Source organism: Podarcis muralis, chromosome 5 (genome assembly GCF_964188315.1).
Source record: "Podarcis muralis chromosome 5, rPodMur119.hap1.1, whole genome shotgun sequence".
Taxonomy (NCBI): domain Eukaryota; kingdom Metazoa; phylum Chordata; class Lepidosauria; order Squamata; family Lacertidae; genus Podarcis; species Podarcis muralis.
In genome coordinates this window covers 100,639,718-100,662,970 of record NC_135659.1, presented here as the reverse complement: position 1 = coordinate 100,662,970, position 23,253 = coordinate 100,639,718, and the positions used below count along the sequence as shown (strand labels likewise).

The 23,253-nt window shown below is 49.6% G+C and overlaps 1 protein-coding gene across 1 annotated transcript; it reads left to right on the top strand.

The window, feature by feature from the left end:
* The first annotated feature begins 1,643 nt into the window (after positions 1-1,643).
* On the top strand, positions 1,644-22,426 carry LOC114599961 (uncharacterized). Its single transcript, XM_077929529.1, has 7 exons — positions 1,644-1,737; positions 3,751-3,885; positions 18,629-18,763; positions 19,934-20,068; positions 20,502-20,651; positions 21,177-21,308; positions 22,419-22,426. Exons 1-7 carry the CDS (start codon positions 1,659-1,661, stop codon positions 22,424-22,426), a joined length of 774 nt encoding a protein of 257 aa, XP_077785655.1. The 5' UTR covers positions 1,644-1,658.
* The last annotated feature ends 827 nt before the right edge of the window (positions 22,427-23,253 follow it).

Below are 23,253 nucleotides of genomic sequence, written 5' to 3'. Positions count from 1 at the left end.
TCATCCCCATCCCAGCCGGTTGGGCAGCTGTCGTAAGGCACAAAGGACAGCTGCACTGAAGAGTCCCACTTTCAAACAGCCATATCCTGACTAAGCTGTTCTACTAAACCTTGACCATGCTTAAGCAAGCAGAGGGAAGCTCCAGGATGTGGTAAGAAGCATTTTTGACTTAACTAGCTGCACCTTTTTAGTGGCCCATATATGCAAAACTCTCTGGTGGCCAAAACAATGACATGCATTCCAAGCACGGTGGGAAGCCCTCAAGCAGAATAGAAGCACAGGAGTCCTCTGCCTGCTCCTGGTTTCCAGGAACTGGGATTCAGAAGCATTTCTGTGCCCAACTATGCAGGCAAAGCATAGCCATCCTGGCTAGAAGCCATCAGTGGCCCTCCATGAATTGGTCTAGCCCTCTTTTAAAACCATCCAAGGTAGTGGAACCAACTGCCTCCTGAAGCAGCAGATTCCACAGTTTATAAAGCTGCATCAAGAAGGACTTCCTTTTATCCACCCTGAATCCAAACATTTCCAGTTTAATTGGATGTCCATGGATGTCCATGATGTTATGAGCGTTGCCAGAAAAACTTTATCGTATTTCTCCATGCCACACATCATTTTATGAACCTCTATCCTGTTACCTGGGACACGGGTGGCGCTGTGGGTAAAAGCCTCAGCGCCTAGGGCTTGCCGATCAACAGGTCGGTAGTTCGAATCCCCGCGGCGGGGTGCGCTCCCGTCGCTCGGTCCCAGCGCCTGCCAACCTAGCAATTCGAAAGCACCCCCGGGTGCAAGTAGATAAATAGGGACCGCTTACCAGCAGGAAGGTAAACAGCATTTCCGTGTGCTGCGCTGGCTCGCCAGATGCAGCTTTGTCACGCTGGCCACGTGACCCGGAAGTGTCTGCGGACAGCGCTGGCTCCCGGCCTATAGAGTGAGATGAGCGCACAACCCTAGAGTCTGTCAAGACTGGCCCGTACGGGCAGGGGTACCTTTACCTTTACCAACCTGTTACCTTACTTGTATTTTCTCTAAGCTAAAGAAATCCCAAATGTTGCAACTTTACTTTGTAGGGCTTGGGCTCCATCCCTTTCCCAGTTTTGGTTGCCCTTTTCTGAACCTTTTCAAAAAAAATACACTATCGAGGGAAGGTGGTCAGAACTTCACATGGTATTCCAAATGCTTTCTCCATCTTCCAGTTCAAACGGTTAAGGGGTTGGTGATTGGTTTGTTTTTTGCAAGCCCGTGGTTCTTAGAACATGGCTGAAGGTGCTTGGTGGGCCCAGAAAGACTGCACAGTGGAGTGGTCTGCTAGTTGTGCTTGGAAGAGAGCATGAGGAGGCAAGAGGAGCCCCCAAAGACCCTGCTGCTGTGCCATCATTCCATCCTCACTGTGGCCAACCAGAAGCATCAGGGAAGCCTCTGAGTGGGACATGTGCTGTTGTGTCTCTGAATGGGGAAATGGGGAATATATTGCAAAACAACCTCTTTGATCTTCCCTTGTACAGGGACCACAACCTGTGCAATACATGCTTCTCATCATTTCTTGTGCAATGATGGCCTCACCTTCCTACAGCCAATTAAATCTGGGCAGGACTCCCCTGAGGATGTGGCCTTATAAAGCACCTGGCTACAGGCTAGAAAGCACTCTGCTCTGCCTCACCATGAAGTCTGGTGGCCTCGTCTTCTTCCTTGTGGGGCTCTTCGCTCTCTGTGCCATGATGCCCTCTGCCTCAGCCCAAGGTATGTGATTCCATTGGGGCCAATCCTTCTGATGCTGCTTTGTGTGGGCCTCCAAGTGGGAACCCCTTCATCCCACACCCCCAAACCCTTCCAAGTGTAGAGTCCAGATTCTTCAGAGGAGCAGAGGCACCGCTATACCTGGGAATGTTGTAGGTGGCTCCACAGTGAATCCTTCAATGCGTTGCCATCTCCTGTAGGAAACCAGAGAGTTCTTATGGATGGGAGGAAGGAAGAGAAGTGGGGTGACAGCTGAGGAGGGGAGGGGAGGATGGAGATGGAGGCCCCTCCCCAACACACACAAGCAACTAAAGGTGGCCCTTAAAGCTGCAGCCCAGGAGTTAAGCAGGTGCAGAAAAGAGGTCTCTGGTGCCCAGTCCATAGCTGGAAAGAACTTGGCATCAAGAAGAAGAAGAAGAAGAAGAAGAAGAAGAAGAAGAAGAAGAGGAGGAGGAGTTTGGATTTGATATCCTGCTTTATCACTACCCAAAGGAGTCTCAAAGCAGCTAACATTCTCCTTTCCCTTCCTCCCCCACAACAAAGACTCTGTGAGGTGTGTGGGGCTGAGAGACTTCAGAGAAGTGTGACTGGTCCAAGGTCACCCAGCAGCTGCATGTGGAGGAGCAGGGAAGCGAACCCGGTCTCTGGTGCCCAGTCCATAGCTGGAAAGAATTTGGCATCAAGAAGAAGAAGAGTTTGGATTTGATATCCCGCTTTATCACTACCCAAAGGAGTCTCAAAGCGGGTAACATTCTCCTTTCCCTTCCTCCCCCACAACAAAGACTCTGTGAAGTGAGTGGGGCTGAGAGACTTCAGAGAAGTGTGACTGGTCCAAGGTCGTCCAGCAGCTGCATGTGGAGGAGCAGGGAAGCGAACCCGGTTCCCCAGATTACGAGTCTAATAATAATAATAATAATAATAATAATAATAATAATAATATATCATTTATACCCCGCCCATCTGGCTGGGCTTCCCCAGCCACTCTGGGCGGCTTCCAAAAGAATATTAAAATACTATAATACATCAAACATTAAAAGCTTCCCGAAACAGGGCTGCCTTCAGATGTCTTCTAAAAGCCTGGTAGTTGTTGTTCTCTTTGACATCTGGTGGGGGGGGGGTGTTCCACAGGGAAGGCGCCACTACCGAGAAGGCCCTCTGCCTGGTTCCCTGTAACTTGGCTTCTCGCAGTGAGGGAACCGCCAGAAGGCCCTCGGAGCTGGACCTCAGTTTCCAGGTAGAACGATGGGGGTGGAGACGCTCCTTCGGATATACTGGACCAAGGCCGTTTAGGGCTTCAAAGGTCAGCACCAACACTTTGAATTGTGCTCGGAAACGTACTGGGAGCCAATGTAGGTCTTTCAAGACCGGTGTTATGTGGTCTCAGTGGCTGCTCCCAGTCACCAGTCTAGCTGCCGCGTTCTGGATTAGTTGTAGTTTCCGGGTCACCTTCAAAGGTAGCCCCACGTAGAGCGCATTGCAGTAATCCAAGCGGGAGATAACCAGAGCATGCACCACTCAGGTGAGACAGTCCGCAGGCACATAGGGTCTCAGCCTACGTACCAGATGGAGCTGGGAGACAGCCGCCCTGGATACAGATTTGACCTGTGCCTCCATGGACAGCTGTGAGTCCAAAATGACTCCCAGGCTGCGCACCTGGTCCTTCAGGGGCACAGTTACCCCATTCAGGACCAGGGAATCCTCCACACCTGCCCGCCTCCTGTCCCCCAAAAACAGTACTTCTGTCTTGTCAGGATTCAACTTCAATCTACCACTCTTAACCACTCCACCACACTACACATCCCCATCAAGGTATGGGGGTGGCTATTGTGGGAGAAGTTAGCCAGCCCCAGCAAAGACTGATCCAGTTGCAACCCAGATGTTCAACTCTGTGCTTAGAGGGAGGAGAAAAACAGGAGGAAACTTATTCATCTGGGCTGTGCTCATCCTATAAAGGCTGGGGTAAATAAAGGCTTTTCAAATGTTGTCTCTGAGCCATAATGATGTTCTTTGTTTCAGGGAAGCCTGGGAATTGCCCTTTCTATGCTGCAGTAGTGAAGCCACCTTGCATTAATTTATGTGCTACAGATTATGATTGTCCTTCCATCCAAAAATGCTGCCCAAAATTTTGCTCCATGGTCTGCGAAAACCCAAGTAAGATGCTGAGCCCCTTGTGGGTGATTTATTGTTATTTATTGCCCCCCCCCCTTTCCTTCACTATGGGCTCCCAGTTTGAAACTGCAGTTAAAACAAATTGCAGTCTCAGGAATAGAGTTGGTCCCCCAAAATGTAGATATCTATCAGGTAGGAACAACATAATGAGGGTGCCAGACACACCTCTGTGGGAAGGGAGTTCCCCCAATTTAGGGACTGCCCCAGAGATGACTTTGTCAGGGTGGAGGAACTGCCAAGAGAGCCCGCCTGCTGATGTTTACTCCCAAGAGAGTCTGCAAGTATGGAGAAGCTCTCTCAGATAGTTGGTGCCTACGTTATTTAGGGCTTTTGACATTAATGTAGGCACCTTGAATGGAGTCAGGAAAGGAACTAGGTGGGCTGAAGACAGCAGTTCTGCACAAATTGTCCAAGTTTTGCTCAAGGAGGGATGCCTGTTGCCTCTGAACTGACAGCTAAGAGATGGTCCATAATCATGACATGGGAACAGGGGGATGGGGCCAAGGCTCTGTCAATGAGCACCTTGGTCCCAGGCTCCATCTGGGCATCTCCAGGTAAGGGAACCCTTGTTGTCTGCTTAGCTAGGGTGATGAGCACCGATCTCTGTAGGGTTCTTGGATGCCTGAACACTCTTTTACTCCCGCAGCAAACTGATGACAGTGATGCACAGCCTGAAATCCCTGCAACTTCTACAGTTTTGGAGAGGTGAACCCAGCACCCAAGAAGTGAAGGCAACAATAAATCCAGCTCCCTCTTGACCCAATGGGCCCGATCCAGCTTTCTTCCCTGCCTGCAATAAAATGATCCCTGTGCCTGCATACCAGAGTGTCTTGTTCTTGAGTCTTGCTTGCTTATATCTTTCCAAAAGGGTGTTGGCAGGAGGGAGGGAGGGAGGAAGAGCCTCTGGCTGAGGGCTGTGGAAACCCAACAGATCACACATACAGGGCGAAGGGTCACTGGCCATTGGAGATAGAAGCAGGAGAATTAAGGCCATTGATTTAAAGCAGGCTGGGTGTAACGGGATCTTGTAGGTCGAATAATGCACCCCTGTCTTGACTTCCATCCCTAGTTCCCAAATATTTGACTAACGAAGCAGGGCTTGCTGTGTCTCGCCTCTGGGACCCAGGTCCTTTGTGGTCTCTCTCCTGGAGTGTGTTGCTGCTTTTGTGCCCACTTTCCGCTTTTGAAATCAACTGGACACAGGACCGCCTGCCAACCTAGCAGTTCGAAAGCACCCCCGGGTGCAAGTAGATAAATAGGGACCGCTTACTAGCCTGGCGTGCTCTGGTCCATGGGGTCACGAAGAGTCGGACACGACTAAACGACTAAACAACAACTAGCGGGAAGGTAAACGGCGTTCCGTGTGCTGCGCTGGCTTGCCAGATGCAGCTTGTCACGCTGGCCACATGACCCGGAAGTGTCTCTGGACAGCGCTGGCCCCCAGCCTATAGAGTGAGATGGGCGCACAACCCTAGAGTCTGTCAAGACTGGCCCGTATGGGCAGGGGTACCTTTACCTGGACACAGGACAGCAGCAGCTGTGTGCACAGGACCCTCCTGCAGTTCTGGGCAGGGAGGGTGACCAGAACTCCTGGGGCCTCTTCCTCTGGTTGTTCAGCAGCCAAGAGCTGATTCCTGTTCCACACAGAGTCCAAAGTGGCAGCATTGTGTGACCCTCAGGTTGAAGACTCAGGTGGGAGCAGTGTGAATATGAGGAGTCCTAACCACATGGAGGGATGCAGGTGGCACTGTGAGTTAAACCACAGAGCCTTGGGCTTGCCAATCAGAAGGCTGGCGGTTCGAATCCACACAACGGGGTGAGCTCCCGTTGCTCAGTCCCTGCTCCTGCCCACCTAGCAGTTTGAAAGCACCTGAAAGTGCAAGTAGATAAATAGGTACCACTCTGGCGGGAAGGTAAACAGCATTTCCGTGCGCTGCTCTGGTTGGCCAGAAGCGGCTTAGTCATGCTGGCCAGATGACCCGGAAGCTGTACGCCGGCTCCCTCGGCCAGTAAAGCGAGATGAGCCTGAGAGTTGGTCATGACTGGACCTAATGGTTAGGGGTCCCAATAATAATAATAATAATAATAATAATAATAATAATAATAATAATAAATTTTATTTATATCCCGCCCTCCCCAGCCGAAGCTGGGCTCAGGGCGGCTAACAACAATAAAACAGTACAAAAATACAACATAAACAACATTCTAAAATCATTCATTATAAAAATTAATTAATTCAAGCCACTAGCAACCATTGGGCCAGAGCTCCGCGAAGATTGCCGAGGGAGGGAGTCAGGCTGTGCCCTGGCCAAAGGCCTGGTGGAACAGCTCTGTCTTGCAGGCCCTACGGAAAGATGTCAAGCCCCGCAGGGCCCTGGTCTCTTGTGACAGAGTGTTCCACCAGATCGGAGCCACAGCCGAAAAAGCCCTGGCTCTCGTTGAGGCCAGCCTAACTTCTCTGTGGCCTGGGACCTTCAAGATGTTTTTATTTGAAGACCGTAAGTTTATCTGTGGGGCATACCAGGAGAGGCGGTCCCGTAGGTACAAGGGTCCTAGGCCATATAGGGCTTTAAAGGTTAAAACCAGCACCTTAAACCTGATCCTGTACACCACCAGGAGCCAGTGCAGCTGGTATAGCACCGGGTGAATGTGATCTCGCAGCGAAGACCTCGTAAGGAGTCTCGCTGCAGCATTCTGCACCCGCTGGAGTTTCTGGGTCAGTCTCAAGGGCAGCCCCACGTAGAGCGAGTTACAATAATCCAGTCTGGAGGTGACCGTCGCGTGGATCACAGTGTCTAGGTCAGGGCGAGAGAGGTAAGGAGCCAACTGCTTAGCTTGGCGGAGATGGAAAAATGCCGCCTTTGTTGTAGCTGCAATCTGCGCCTCCGTGGAAAGGGAGGTGTCGAATATTACACCCAAACTCTTAACGGACGGTGCTGGCACTAATTGCGCCCCCGCAAGAGATGGGAGTTGCCCCCCCAATCCCATATCGCCCCATCCCAGCCACAGGACCTCTGTCTTCGAAGGATTTAGCTTCAACCGGCTCCCACGTAACCATCCAGCCACAGCTTCCAAACATCTGGTCAGTGTGTCTGGGGCCGAGTCAGGATGGCCATCCATCAACAGATAGAGTTGGGTGTCATTGGCATACTGATGACAACCCAGCCCAAAACTCCGAACAAGCTGGGCGAGGGGGCGCATAAAGATGTTGAAAAGCATCGGGTAGAGTATCACACCCTGAGGTACTCCACACACCAAGGAGTGGCGCGATGACAATTCCCCCCCAAGCGCCACCCTCTGTCCCCGACCAGAGAGAAACGAGCGCAGCCATTGAAGGACTGTGCCCTGGATCCCCACGTCGGCAAGGCGGTGGTCCAGAAGTTCGTGATCGACCATGTCGAAAGCTGCTGACAGATCTAGAAGAATCAGCAGCCCCGACCCGCCTCGATCCAGCTGTCTACGAAGATCATCTGTTAGGGCAACCAGAGCCGTCTCGGTCCCATGACCAGCGCGGAAGCCGGACTGGAATGGATCCAGAGCTGATGTTTCATCCAGAAACCCACCAAGCTGTTCAGCAACCGCTCTCTCAATCACCTTACCCAGGAACAGAAGATTCGAAACCGGGCGGTAATTGGATAGATCTAAAGGATCTAATGATGTTTTCTTTAAGAGCGGGCGCACCACTGCCTCCTTCAGTTCCCCTGGGAATGTCCCCGTGCCAAGGGACAAATTGATGATATCCCCCAGGAGGGCCCGCACCTCGTCTGGACACGCTCTAATCAGCCAAGACGGGCACGGGTCGAGAGGACAGGTGGTGGGCTTTCCAGCTCGGAGGAGTCTGTCCACATCGGCTGGGGATATCCGGTCGAAGTGGTCCAATACTGGACCCGAGGACAGTCGAGGGGCCTCCAGTTCCTTTATTGTATCCAAATTGGCAGGGAGGTCATGGCGGAGCGACAAGACCTTCTCCGCAAAAAAGCTCGCAAATGCCTCACAGCTGTGTGTCAAATTGTTATTTAAACCATCTCGTAGGTTTTCATAAAAGCCCTATAAGATGTTCTTGAGGCTCCGTCACGGGCACCCCGCCATACTCGCTCTAGCCGTCTGAGGTCCCGCTTCATTTTCCGGAGCTCCTCGGTAAACCAGGGAGCCCGGTTTCTGCGGGGTCGCAGAGGGCGCTTAGGTGCGATCTCATCGATGGCTGCCAGGAGCTGGGTATTCCAGCCCTCAACAAGCTCAGTCAATGAGTCGCCAGGGGGAGCAAGGTCCCGCAAGGCTTGGCGGAATCTCTCAGGGTCCATCAGCCTCTGCGGGTGAGCCCAAATCGGCTCGCCACCTAAGCAGGGTGGGGGTGGAAAGTCAATCCTGGCTTTCAGAGCGTAGTGATCAGACCATGGCACCTTCATCGAAGGAGACATGATCACATCTATACCGATGCCAAAGATCAAATCCAGCGTGTGGCCTGCTTGATGTGTGGGGCCCGAAACAAACTGGGAGAGCCCTAGTGTCGCCATGGAAGACACCAGGTCCAGAGCCTGTGAGGAGGGAGTGGCATCAGCATGGATGTTAAAGTCCCCCAATACCAATAGGTTAGGGAACTCCAAGGCCCAGCCGGCCACCGCCTCCAATAGGCCTGACAGGGTGGCTGCTGGTGCGCTAGGTGGCCGGTACACCAGCCAGACAGCCAAGCTCTCCTCGGAGCCCCACACTAGGCCAACACATTCAATGCTGGGGATCGATGGCGATGGTAGAGCCCTGAAAGGACAATCTTCCCAGATTTATAATGCCACCCCTCCCCCCCGGCCCACAGTCCGCGACTGGTGGAGGACGGAGAAACCCGGGGGCGCCATCTCTCGTAAGGTAACTGTTGCCCCTTCGTGCACCCAGGTCTCCGTCACACAAGCCAGGTTGACCCCCTGCGAGATAAAGAAATCTCGCAGGGTGGCGGTTTTATTGCCTATAGACCTGGCATTGCACAGCACCAGTGATGGAGGTGAGTAATCCTTGCTCACCCTACCCTCGTCCCTCGGGATGGGGCGCAGATTGGAAAGGGTACGAGCGTATCCATATCTCGATCCCCTTCGCCTATAACATCTGCCCCCACCGCCATACCTCCCTCGCCCCTCCACGGTAGCAATCCCAGGCCTCATAGTGGCCTCCATTGATGGCAATTAATATTATTCTTTCGCAGCCTAAAACAATAAAACCTTAAAACAATAAAAACAAAAAACAAAAACAACCCAGAAAACAATAAAACAATACAAATAAAAACTGCAAAAATTACAAATTCATCAAAACCTAACAAATTCCCAAGCCCACCCAAACATCCATCCCACCCCCATATATAAAATCGAAAGGGAAGGGAAATATTAAAAAACAAAACAAAACATGTTAAAAAGAGCTCTGCACTCCTCCGGGTCCTCCTTTTTAACCACATGGAGCCTGGCCTTTCAGGCTGGGAGTCCTGTTCCTTGGAGGCAGCATCCTGAGCTGGACCCCATTTCCATAGGATAGCGAGGCGTCCTCTTCATGCCACCCCAAAACACCCATTTCACAGAGACTCATATTCCCAACCAAGTCAAATATACTCAGTCCTCCCAAGCCCTCTTTCTGGGTCTCGAAAAAGGAGAGGGGAGGACCCACACCAATGGGATGAAGTCAAAACAAAGGGGGTCTCAACTAAACATTAGGAAGGACTTTCTGACAGTAACAGTTGTTTGACAGTAGAACAGACTCTCTCCTTCATTGGAGGTTTTTAAGCCAAAGTTGGCTGGCCAGGGATGCTGTCATGGCCTTCCATCTTCCAGTCCCCAGCGCCTTTCCAGTTAAGCCAAGCAGCCCAATAGCATTATGATGTCAGCCATAACAGTGACAGAGAAACATCCCAGCTTATTAAAGAGTCAGAAGTGTCTGGCAGAGAGGAAGGTGAGCCGGACATTTTGAAAGTGGAGTCAAACTGGACCCAGATTGAGCCCAAAGGCGAGGCTGCCTAGGAAGGAAGTCCTCAAGGGATGCTCCATCTTTGCATGTATTGGTGAATGGGGGGGGGGAGTAGAATGGAATATGTTGCCCATTGTGTTTTTCTTGCAATACAATCTGCGAAAGCTAGTCCCTTCTATAACTTTTCATGTCCCAGCTAATTGCTTCCTCACAACGTTCTTCTGGATCTGTGATTCCCAATGTGGGCTAATTTGAATTTTTTTTGGGGGGGGGGCAATTTGAAGATGAGTTAGATGAAGTTAATGGCCTTTTAGGCTTCCTCCACTTGAATAGGAGCTCACTTTTTGAATAATAAGAATTACCGGTATATGTTGGGGGTGGGGGCATCAAGATTTTAGAGATGCTTAGGTGGGGCATAGCCAAAAAAAAAGGTTGACCTTTTTCCTACTGCTCATCCAATATCACTCCCCCCCCCAAATTAATTTTAGATCCAGTAAGCAAATAAAGACATCTATTGACAAATGCTCATAGGATAAGAGCAGGTTGAAAGCAGCATAAGGTCACTAAACTTCCCCCTTCATTTTGACAGCTCAGGGGAGGCTTGGGAGGTGAGGGGCATGCCAAATGTCCACCAAGCTCACTCCACCCCCGATGCTCCGGCCCCCGAGCAGCTAGCTCCGCCAGAGACCCCCAGGGTCTGTGCACACCTTTGGCGGATAGGCACATTCAGGATTCTTGGAAGTCATTTGTTATAGGGCGGCTGCCGGTCTGAGCATCTGGAACAAAGGAATAAAGGAACAATAAGGAATTGTGCTGGAGAGATTTTGTCTTTGTACAAAAAGAGCCTTAAGTGCCTCAGTGCTTACGTTTTAGCCCCTATAATGCTCTTTCTTGCTGCAGTACATTGCAAAAACAGTGATTGTTAGAATTACTATTGTCATTTTATCTGGTTTGGGCACCAATCCTTGCAAATTCCCCCCAGAGAATGGAATGTGGGGGGCAGAGAGGCACTGAGTGCAAAAGCACTTTGCCTGTTGAAAACCCTCCAACGCTGCCATTAAGAAGCGGAGGTTCTCTTGTTAATTAGAGCTTAATTGGGCTAAAGTACAGGCACGTGCTGGAAGAGATGAGATCACAAACTGTGGAACAAAACCAACTGCCAGGACTTTAAGGTTTGAACTTGAGATAAGACTTCATTACCGGTATATGTCGGGGGTGGGAGCATCAAGATTTTAAAGATGCTTAGGTGGGGCATGGCCAAAAAAAAAGGTTGGGAACCACTGCTCTAGATGCCTTTTTCCTACTGCTCATCCAATATCACTCCCCCCCCCCCCCAAAAATTAATTTTAGATCCAGTAAGCAAATAAAGACATCTATTGACAAATGCTCATAGGATAAGAGCAGGTTGAAAGCAGCATAATGTCACTAAACTTCCCCCTTCATTTTGACAGCTCAGGGGAGGCTTGGGAGGTGGGGGGGCGCCAAATGTCCGTCAAGGGCGGCTCATTCCACCCCCAACGCTCTGGCCCCCCAAGCAGCTAGCTCCGCCAGAGACCCCCAGGGTCTGTGCACACCTTTGGCTGATAGGCACATTCAGGATTCTTGGAAGTCATTTGTTATTGGGGCAGCTGCCAGTCTGAGCATCTGAATCATAGAATCATAGAGTTGGAAGAGACCACAAGGGCCATCGAGTCCAACCCCCTGCCAAGCAGGAAACACCATCAGAGCACTCCTGACATCTGGTTGTCAAGCCTCTGCTTAAAGACCTCCAAAGAAGGAGACTCCACCACACTCCTTGGCAGCAAATTCCACTGTCAAACAGCTCTTACTGTCAGGAAGTTCTTCCTAATGTTTAGGTGGAATCTTCTTTCTTGTAGTTTGGATCCATTGCTCCGTGTCCGCTTCTCTGGAGCAGCAGAAAACAACCTTTCTCCCTCCTCTATGTGACATCCTTCTATATATTTGAACATGGCTATCATATCACCCCTTAACCTCCTCTTCTCCAGGCTAAACATGCCCAGCTCCCTTAGCCGTTCCTCATAAGGCATCATTTCCAGGCCTTTGACCATTTTGGTTGCCCTCTTCTGGACACGTTCCAGTTTGTCAGTGTCCTTCTTGAACTGTGGTGCCCAGAACTGGACACAGTACTCCAGGTGAGGTCTGACCAGAGCTGGAACAAAGGAATAAAGGAACAATAAGGAATTGTGCTGGAGAGATTTTGTCTTTGTACAAACAGAGCCTTAAGTGCCTCGGTGCTTACGTTTTAGCCCCTGCAGTACATTGCAAAAACAGTGATTGTTAAAATTACTGTGGTCATTTTATCTGGTTTGGGCATCAGTCCTTGCAAATTCCCCCCAGAGAATGGAATGTGGGGGGCAGAGAGGCACTGAGTGCAAAAGCACTTTGCCTGTTGAAAACCCTCCAACGCCGCCATTAAAAAGCGGAGGTTCTCTTGTTAATTAGAGCTTAATTGGGCTAAAGTACAGGCACGTGCTGGAAGAGATGAGATCACAAACTGTGGAACAAAACCAACTGCCAGGACTTTAAGGTTTGAACTTGAGATAAGACTTCATTCATTGCAAAAGAAGGGGGGAGGAGCCTAAAGTTTCTATATTAAAAGTTTTCTTCTCTACATTTATGATTCGGCCACCCTCCTCTGAATATTAGTTCAAAGTATATTTGAACAAGTGAGGGTGGAATAAATGGGATTATAAATATGCGATAGAACATCAAACAGAACTCTGTGTGTAAAAAGAAAAAGAAAAAGAGAGGTAAGCTCTGTTTTGCAAAAGGTTTACGATGGAAACTTAGAGCTGACTCTTCCCCATCCTTTATTATATATGGAGTGAACTGAAAAATGCTAAGAGGACTTGAAATTTAATTTAATTGGAAGTATAATTGGTCGTTTGTCTTCAGCTGGAAGGAAGGATGAAAGGAATCTGTGAACTGCCAAGAAACTGATAAGGTTCATTACTGAGTTATCTGCAATTTGACAGACAGCTCTTCCTCTCAGGCTGAGAGGAAAAATGGTGAAAAAAGGTTATTTATTGGGACAGAGCGACTTTTGCAGCTGTTGTTAGAGTTGCAAAACAACGAAGCATGGGACAGAGTGAGGGAGAAATTTCTGGAACCACAATGGGATATCAGCTCTGCCCAAGGCATGACGGATAACAGCAACAACCAGGGGAAAGAAAGACAAAATATCTTACAAGGACAGGAAGAAACACCATGGACGGAATAAATGCCACACACAGGAAGAACAAGGATATAGTTTGAGTTCCTCACTTGTAGATTTATAAATAATTTAATGTGTCAACACAAAAGTTATTAATATTGCAGTTGCTGTATAAGGGATTATTATTATGAAATCAAAGTAGATAAGATTTTGGAACGCAGAAATAAAGCAAATAACCAATTCATCAAATTATATAATTAGGTATTTGAACGATTGGTATTAATAATTGTATTATAAATTGATATTGTTATAATGAGGCTATTACTGGATTGTAATTGAAAACTAATAAAAATTATTAATAAAAAAAAGATTCATTTTGCATTTCATTGTGTTCCCTGCCTTGGATTTATTTTTGAATTTATACCTGTATGTAATCTTGCATCACCGAGTTACAAAATTTCAAAAAGAATTCTGTGTCTTTGTATAGTTAAAGAAATCCTAAGGGAAATTGGCTGGAAACCAATGAATGAAGTAATGGTTGTGATGATACCTGGAAGGAAGGATGGAGCGTCTTTGAGGTCTCTCTGCAACCCAAGACAACCCCAAGGCTCTGACTCCCTCCCAAGATAGTGGGGCACAGCTCTGGCGTGTTCCAGAAGTCAGAGAACCAAGACGTCTTTCCGGCAGTAAGAGCTCTTGAACAGTGGAATGGACTCACTTGGAAGATGGTGGTCTCTCTCCTTCATGGAAGGCTTTTAAACAGGGGTTGGATGGCCTCCTGCCAGGGATTCTTCAGCGGCAATCCCTGCATCGTAGGGGAGTGGCCTAGATGACCTTGGGGGGGGCCCTTCCCACTCAGCAGTTCTCTGATTCTTGTGGGAATGTTGCGTGATCAGCGGGCATATTTTCATGACAACGACCGCAGCAATCACAAAAAATCTGCCTGCTGGAGGTGTGTGCTGTGGGAATGTTCAGGGATGCAGGAGAGGATATATTGTCTGATTATAGCCTTTCCAACTTGTGTAAACAAGTTCACAATTTAGCAGAGTAACATTCCCCTTTTTAAACTCACAGCGGATGCGTTGCTAAGGCTCGCTAAAGCCTCTATAATAACTGTTCTGGTATTTCCCCCTTTTCCCCTCATAAAAGATAAGACACGACACAGTCTTCTATAAAAGTGTAAAAAGGCTTACTCACACATCATTCTGTTCGCAGTAGGATCCCAGAAGGCGGACTTAGCTTAGAAAAGTAACATATACCTAGAAACTATCTCATAAGAAGACAGTCCCTTTGTCCTTCCTGGTCTGGAAGCCAAGAGAACATCTTTGGCTAATCAGATGTTGCTTCTTCGATGCATGTAGTCAGAGAGAGAGAGATGGCTGCCCTGCCCTGTGCTTTTGTTGTTACCTGCACAGGTGAGGCCACACCCACCTCTAGTCACATGCAGAGGAAGTCTGCCCCAGCCCAGAAGGAAAAAGGAAGTTGACCTGCTGGCTGGACAAACATTCCTCCCCATGTGTAAACATTTTCACTCTAGGAATGTTGTACTTGACTGCTCTTGTGTTTCACATCCCACAATTCTGTGAATCTTCATTCCTGGGGTGGACACAATGAGATGTGGGATGGAGGCATAGGAGCCAACTCCTAGGGGCCAAGGTCCCTTTGCCCCCCCCCAAAAAAAATATATCAGTGGACCAGCCCGCCACCCAGTTGATGGGGATTGCCATTCAAATGGTGTCTGTGCACCATGTCTTGTGATTGATTATGCAGGGTGGGGCTTACCTAGGCCCCTCCAATATTTTGGCACCCTGTAGCTGGATGGGGAAGAGTGGTAGAAGCCTTGTTTTCTTCCTTTCCAGAGGAATGGGTTATCTGTACTGGTGTTATGTACCATCTATACATTATTTTCATGTAGTTTTCTTTCAGTAAAGATCAGTCTGTGAATTTTAAATCAGTTTTCCACAATCTTTCCCAATCTTCAAATATTATATTATGACCTATGTCTTGTGCCCATTTAATCATGACTGATTTCACCTCCTCATCTTTTGTTTCCCATTCTAGTAGAATACTACATGCACCTTTCAGCAACTTTACTTTCCCTTCCACAACTTTTGTGTACTTTCCCTTTCCCATACCATAGATATGTGTGCCATCCAAATCTATTGTCATGTCCTTCCAATTCTAATGCTTCTTGCTTTTCCAACTTTATCCAGTCCCTAATCCATACCAGTAGTGCAGATTCATAATATAATTAAAGGTCTGGGAGGGCAAAACTGTCTCTGTCTTCTATATCTGTAAGTATCTTATGTTTTATCCTTGGCCTTTTGCAGAGGAATGGCATGTCAAGGGGAAAGGGGTGGAAGAGGAGAAGGCTGAGACTGGCTCCTTTTTTCTCCAAGGCCCCAGCCTTTGACTTGATGCTGGGCTTTCCGAAACTGAGGCCTGTCCCTCAGAGACGTCCTCCTCCCCCTGCATGTTACCGCTTCTGCCCTGGTGCTGGACTGCAACCACAGCTCCTACTCTCAACACAGAATCCTCTAGATTGCTTCAGCAGGAAAGAAAGATTCTCATGTTCATGTCCATAGGGGTAAATGCATGCTGCAAACATAGGACCTTCAATGGAGCTGCATGGTAGATGTCAGGGACTGGCTGGATGAGGAAGAGTGGCGTTGCTACCTGTCCAGGAGGACATGGAAGAAGAGGACCTGGACAGAGAGGAATCAGAGGTTGCCTCTGCTACTGGCTCTCCTCCTCCATGGAATGGGAGGGATCCAGTGTGAGAGGCTAGAAGGCAAGGTTTCCAGCAACGTCTCAAGCTTAGTCGAGCCAGTGTGACTCGGTTGTGTTGTTGCTTTCTGTGAATAAAAGCTAATTGTATTTCATGCCTCACCTTCTTTCCAGCCCTGTGGATGACCTGAGCTCACCTGACAACTCCTTGACAATAGGATAGCATCATAGAAAAGTAGAGCTTGATGGTAACCCCAAGGCTCATCTAATCCAACCTCCACCAATGCAGGAATCACCGCTAAAGCCACTGTTTAAACACTCTTGGGGAAGTCACTTGCCAGACTTCCATGACAAAAACCCTCCTGTTCTTCTCTCTCCTGAACTTCTCGGTGGTGTTGGAGCACCAGAAGGTCCAGAAGAACCACCGCCCATGTGGGAACCAGAACTGTCCAGATAGTCTTGCCCTTGGAGGAAAGGGAAGGGTCCAAAAGGGATGACCTATCTTGGCCAGAGGCAGAGGGAACCAAGGCACAGAGAGAGAAGAGCCCAAGGAGGAGGAAGACATTTGTTACACAAAAGGAGCATTGACCCCTGAGACACTTTCTTGGAAATTGGATTGCAAATGGAGAACGCAATGTGAAGTGGCCCCTTTGATCTTAGCTTGCCAAGGGACAGCGACCTTTACATTCTCCTCATAGTTTCTTGTGCAATACAGGAACATTTGCCAGCACCACCTTTCCTCATTGTCTTCTCTCTGGTCTGGGTGGGGCTCCTGCTGCATTGGAGAATTATAAAAACCACCTGGCTGGAGGCTGGAGGGCACAGTGACCTGCCTAGCCATGGGGCCTGGTGCTCTCATCTTCCTCCTCGCGGGGCTCCTCTCTCTCTGTGCCGTGGTGTCCTCTGCCTCTGGCCAAGGTACATGACCCCCTTTGGACCCTCCCTGAAAGATGGAGCCCTTTCTACCTGAGCAAGGCTCTCTCTACACGTCTTTTCTTCTGCTGCTGCTGCTCTGTGTGCAGAGTTCAGATCCTCCAGAGGAGCAGGCATTTCTGAGCCAGGGAGGGCCACCTGTCTGGGACCGGTTAAGGGGGCTCTACCATGGACCCCCCCCCCACTTTATGGCTCTTGTTTTGATTGACATCAGCTGCAACAAACCTCTCTTGAGCTCTCTTGAAATGAGAGGAAGCAGAGCTAGAACACTAGAGCTCTCTTGAAATGAGAGGAAGCAGGCATCAGGGTTGGACAGAGGCTTCCAACACCTGTGTCCCATTCAGAAGGCAGCTACCCCCTCCATGAGATGCGGGTGGCGCTGTGGGTTAAACCACAGAGCCTAGGACTTGCCGATCAGAAGGTCGGCAGTTCGAATCCTCACAACAGGGTGAGCTCCCATTGCTCGGTCCCTGCTCCTGCCAACCTAGCAGTTTGAAAGGACATCAAAGTGCAAGTAGATAAATACCTCCAGCGGGAAGGTAAACGGCGTTTCCGTGCGCTGCTCTGGTTCTCCAGAAGCAGCTTAGTCCTGCTGGCCACATGACCCGGAAGCTGTACGCCGGCTCCCTTGGCCAATAAAGCGAGATGAGTGCCGCAACCCCAGAGTCGGCCACGACCTGGACCTAATAGTCAGGGGTCCCTTTACCTGTACCTTTTACCCCCACCACACCCAATCTCTGGTGTGGCAGCTTTGGCAAGCTCCTCAAGGGGTGCCCAGGTTGGGGAAAGGACACTTTCCCCTCAAAGTCCTTTCTCCAGCCTCTGTCTTCTCCTCCACCAGTCGCTTTACAATCCCACAGCTGGGCTTGCTTTTGTAGGAAACTCTTCCACTAAATTGTGCAGGGAACTCTTCCAAAATTTATCATCAAAATTGGAGGCTTTTTAGCAGAAGACATCTTTCAGGGATTCGTTAGTTCTGATTTCTGCATTGGAGGCAGTTGGACTAGATGCCCCTTGGGGGTCCCTTCCAACTCTACTGTGCTGGTCCCGTGGGTTACCCAAAAGGCAAGGTCCAAGTCCGGCCCGTGGTCAAAGGTGCAACATGGAGGCAGTCCATAGTAGCTGGAGCTGGGTGCAGGGCAGGGAGTCGGGTGAAGTCAGGAACAGGCTTGCAAGCCGGGAGCCAGGGTGGGCCAGGAGCTCAGGCAGGAAAGCAGCACAGGGTTCAGGCAGGAACTAGCAACCAACAATGTTGCTCCCGCAACTTGGGACTGGGGCTGGCCGGCTTTTATCTGTCCCAAGGCATAGGGTGGCCCCGATCCTCAGGTGACTCACCTCTCCTGGCCTGGAGGCAAGCACTCCTCCTGAGAGAACTTAGTTCCCTCCGCCTCTCTGCCCTGAGCCTCTGCAGCTCAGGAGAGGCTGGAGGGTTCCTGGACCCAGAGGCAACCTCAGCTTCCTCTGACGGGGCTGAGAGTGGAGCACCTGCAGGGAATGGGTCCTCCATCACCTCAGGAGCCAGAGCAGACTCAGCTGGTGCCTGCACCTGAGGATCCAGCACAGGTGAGGACCCTTCAGGCTCAGGCCCCAGCCGCGGGTCAGCTGGTTCTGGAGGCGGGGAATCCTGTGCAGGCTGGGATCCCTCAGGTTCAGCATCCGAGTCTGAATCCCAGGCCATCACATCTACAGTTCTAGGATTCTGTGAATGACAGCTGGGGAGGAGGGGGAAGGGATGGAGATGCCTCTCCAAAACCCACCCACAGCCCTTAAGCTGCAGCCCAAGAGTAAAGCAGATGTCTCCAAGAGGTTCTTGAGCTGTGGTTCCTACATTGCCGAGGCTTGGACTTGGGGATCCCTTCCAATTCTATAAGGGAGCCTGGAGCCCAGAGTGGGCTGACTTAAAAGACCCCCACTCCACTGCCGGGCAGTCATGCGGTTGTTCTGTTCCAGGGAAGCCAGGATACTGCCCCCCACGAAAAGGCTTTGGACTATGTGTGGAGGAATGTTCTGGAGATTTTTCATGTCCTGGAAAGAAGAAGTGCTGCAGCAACAACTGTGGCCACACTTGCCAAACTCCACTAAAAGGTAAGAAGTCATTTCCCCTCAGAAGCAGACTGGGGTCTTGGAGTGCAACAGTCTCACCTTCAGTAGCATGTCCCCTATATTAGAGGGAGGTGGGGTGTATGGGAAAGAGCTAGGACCTGTGAGCTTGTCCACTCTTTACTGAGGAGCTGAGCAAGAACTGAGAGGTCAGAATCCAGCCATTCAGCAGCTGTTAAGATTCTTAGCTTTATCAGTTCCCCAGGACTTCACTGTGCTTCTGGCACAAAGGCTTTCAAGCGCTCTTGAGAAATACTCAAAGGGACAAGAGTAGCCCTCATCTCTGAGAAAACTCCCCACTAAACAACGGGAGGAAGTCCTTTCCCCTCAGAAGCAGACTGATAAATAATAATAATAATAAATTTTATTTATACCCCGCCCTCCCTGGCCAGAGCCAGGCTCAGGGCGGCTAACACCAGTAAAATCACAGTAAAAACATAATAGGAGGGAAAAGAGAAGGGGGGGGGAACCCAATTTAAAATACAGGTTAAAATGCAATTTAAAATGCAGCCTCATTTTAAAGTAGCTGATAAATCAAGGCCATAGGGGGAGGGAAACATAAGGGTCAGACCGAGTCCAAACCAAAGGCCAGGCGGAACAGGCCCTTGCAGGCTCTGCGGAAAGATGTCAAGTCCCGCAGGGCTCTGGTCTCTTGTGACAGAGCATTCCACCACATTGGGGCCAGTGCTGAAAAGGCCCCGGCCCTAGTTGAAACCAATCTAACCTCTTTGAGGCTTGGGACCTCCAAAGTGTTGTTATTTGTGGACCTTAAGGTCATCCGCGGGGCAGACCAGGAGAGGCGGTCCCATAGGTACGTGGGTCCTAGGCTGCATAGGGCTTTAAAGCTAAAGCAGATGCAGGAAGGAAATCTCTGGTGCCCACTTCATAGCTGGAAAGAACACCATGGGATAGGAGTGGCCAGTGGGGAAACTTGGCCAGCCCCAGCAAAGACTGATCCAGCTTCAGCACAGATGTCCATCCCTCTGCTAGGAGGGAGGGAGGGGAAAACTTGGAGCCTCTTCATCTGAGCTGTGCTCCTCCTAGAAATACACAATCTTTGGTTACTGGGATGCGAAAAGCCACAACTAATTCTACACCACTGTTGTCCTCCTTTGAAAAGATGTCTCTGAGCCATAATATTGTTCTGTCTTGCAGAAAGACCTGGAAGCTGCCCTTTCTTTCCTGCAGTAGTGAGGCCACCTTGCATAAATGCATGCCGTAAAGATTATGATTGTCCTTTTCCCAAGAAATGCTGTTCAAGCATGTGCTCCAGGGTCTGCATAAATCCAGGTAAGAGGCTGAGCCCCTTGTGTGAGGACACAGCACAATTAGGCAGATGCTGCTGCTGATTTATTGTTTTTTATTGGGTCTGCTTAGCCTGGACAAGAGACGACTAAGAGTAAGTAGGAGAACTATCTTTGAATACTTGAAGTTCCACCACATAGAAGATGGAGCAATTTTCTTTCCTGCTGCTCCGAAAGGCAGGACTTGTTCTGCTCCTGAGCTGCTGAGAGTGCAGGGACCATCCTACAGCAGGGGTGTGGTGTCATTGGGAAGTCTAGTTTTGTGTGACACCTCAGACCCCTGAGCAGAACAGAGGCCACCTTAGGAATCCCGGGCTCCTCTGAATACTGGATGCAAAGGAGCCCCATCCCACATGAAGAGAGAGAGAGCTTCTCTGGCCAAAGACATCTCTCAACCTTGGAATTCTGCTCTGTTGCAGACTCTGTTGCAGAGAAGCCTGGGCAATGTCCTGGGGGTCAGCCAGGTATGGTCGGACCCTGCGTGGTTTGGTGTGAGAATGACTGGTCATGCCCTGGAGCTCAGAAGTGCTGCGGGAGTTGCCCACGAGCTTGTGCTTATCCTGTCAGAGGTGAGTCTGTTTATTCTGCGGAGGGTGGGATGGGATAGGAAGCTCTTCTTCTTCATGAATCAAGGCCATTGTGACTTATGAAGAATTGCAGAATCTCTATACTCAGAAGTGCTTACCTGGATTCTGGCTGGAGGCAGGAGTCAGTTGAGGCAAGGAGCCCCACAAGGAGGAGAAGGCCACCACAACACATGATGGACAGGCTTTGTCTGCTGCCCAGACCATCAGTTGACTAGAGCTTTCAGGTTGGAAAGGGAGCCCAAGAGTCAATGAGGGTTTTGCTCTTTTGCAGAGAAGCCTGGACGATCCCCTCCGAATTGAGGTGTGGGAATCTGCATTGCAAAGAGTGGATTTCTGAAACCCACTTGAGGATTTCTGGGATCCTCTGGGTTCCAGACAAAAGTGAACTCCATTGCAGCTGCACAGGGAGGGTCTCTCTGGCCAAAAGGCATCTCTCGGCCACAGAACCCTAGAACTGTCAGGTTGGAAAGGAGCCCAAGGGTCACTGAGGGCTTTGCTCTTTTGCAGGGAAGCCTGGACGATGCCCCCCGAATCGAGGTGTGGGAAACTGCATTGCACGGTGTAGAAATGACTGGTCCTGCCCTGGTGTTCAGAAGTGCTGCGGTGGATGCCCACGAGATTGCCGTAATCCTGTCAAAGGTGAGATGGTTTTGAATTTGGTGGAGGGTGGGGTGCAGTGGGATAGAGACTCCGTCTGTGGTTTGTGGGAGATTTTGGAGACTCATAGATCAAAATATCTGGTAGCCTTTATGTATCTGGAGAGAAAGAAGGAGAAAGAGAAAGAGAAGCAGAAATACCTCTTCACCCCTGTTGTGAGAATGAACCAAGCATTTTTAGTAAGATGAATGAAAAAGGGGATTTACTTACATTGCTCAAGTGCAGTTTTGCTCGAGGAGGGATGCCTGTTGCCTCTGAACTGACAGCTAAGAGATGGTCCATAATTATGACATGGGAACAAGGGGATGGGGCTCTGTCATTGAGTACCTTGGTCCAAGGCTCCATCTGGGCATCTCCAGGTAAGGACATCTCCCTTGTCATCTGCTTAGCTAGGGTGATGAGCACCAATCTCTCTAGGGTTCTTTGTCCTGCATTTCCTGTGGGAATGTTCAGGGATGCAGGAGAGGATATATTGTCTGATTACAGCCTTTCCAACTTGTGTTAACAAGTTCACAATTTAGCAGAGTAACATCCCCCTTTTTAAACTCACAGTGGATGCGTTGCTAAGGCTTGCTAAAGCCTCTGTAATAACTGTTCTGGTATTTCCTCCTTATTCCCCATAAAAGATAAGACACAATAAGACACAGTCTTCTATAAAAGTATAAAAAGGTTTACTCACACATCATTCTGTTCACAATAGGATCCCAGAAGGCAGACTTAGCTTAGAAAAGTAATATATACCTGGAAACTATCTCATAAGGGGACAGTCCCTTTTGTCCTCTCTGGAAGCCCAGAGAGCATCTTTGGCTAAGCAGATGTTGCTTCTTCGATGCATGTAGTCAAAAAGAGAGAGATGGCTGCCCTGCCCTGTGCTTTTGTTGTTACCTGCACAGGTGAGGCCACGCCCACCTCTAGTCACATGCAGAGGAAGTCTGTCCCAACCCAGAAGGAAACATGAAGTTTACCTGCTAGCTGGACAAAGATTCCTCCCCATGTGTAAACATGTTCACTCTAGGAATGTTGAACTTGACTGCTCTTGTGTTTCACATCCCACATTTTCATGGGTGCCTGAACACTCTTTTATTCCTGCAGCAAAGTGATGACAGTGATGCGCAGCCTGAAATCCCTGCAACTCCTACAGTTTTGGAGAGGTGAACCCAGCACCCAAGGAGTGAAGGCAACGATAGGCCCAGCTCCCTCTTGACCCAATAGACCCGATCCAGCATCCTTCCCTGCCTGCAATAAAATGATCCCTGTGCCTGCATACCAGAGTGTCTTGTTCTTGAGTCTTGCTTGCTTATATCTTTCCAAAAGGGTGTTGGCAGGAGGGAGGGAGGAAGAGCCTCTGGCTGAGGGCTGTGGAAACCCAACAGAGCACACATACAGCCAGGGAAGGGCAGCTTCACAATGGGGCAGAGTTAGCAGGGGAAATGCTCTGAGTGAAGGGCAGATCCACCCCTCTTGAGTTCTATGGTCCCTACTTCCCAAATATCTGACCATCTTACCAGGCAGGGGTTTGGTGGGCAAAACGTGTGAGTCTAATGTGTTACTTCTCGGATCCAGGTCCTTTGTAGATTCTCTCTTGGAGCGTGTCCCTGCACTGCCTGTTTACTTGCCCACCTTCCTCTTTTGAAAGGAACAGGGCAGAAGGTGGCACCATCTGGGTGCGCAGAACTACCCTGCAATGATGGACAGAAAGGGTGACCAGAACTCCTGGGGCCTCCCCCTTCCCTACAGATTTTTGTGAGTTGGCTGATGCTGAGCTGCCTTCTTCTCTCTCAGTCCTGCCTAACAGCCTGAAGAGAGACTCTGGCTCAGATCAGTGTGGTGCCAGCAACTGATCTCATGGTTGCCATACTTCCTCATTTGTCAGCAGCGTCTTGGCGGAAATAGGCCAAATACCCATGAAAATCTGGCACATAGCTGT

Excerpts from the sequence above, each read along its gene's own strand:
- LOC114599961 (XM_077929529.1), top strand. The coding sequence starts at position 1,659 with ATGAAGTCTGGTGGCCTCGTCTTCTTCCTTGTGGGGCTCTTCGCTCTC. Across the intron at positions 1,738-3,750 it reads GCCCTCTGCCTCAGCCCAAG|GGAAGCCTGGGAATTGCCCT; the intron begins GTATGTGATTCC and ends TCTTTGTTTCAG. Across the intron at positions 18,764-19,933 it reads TTGCCAAACTCCACTAAAAG|AAAGACCTGGAAGCTGCCCT; the intron begins GTAAGAAGTCAT and ends TCTGTCTTGCAG.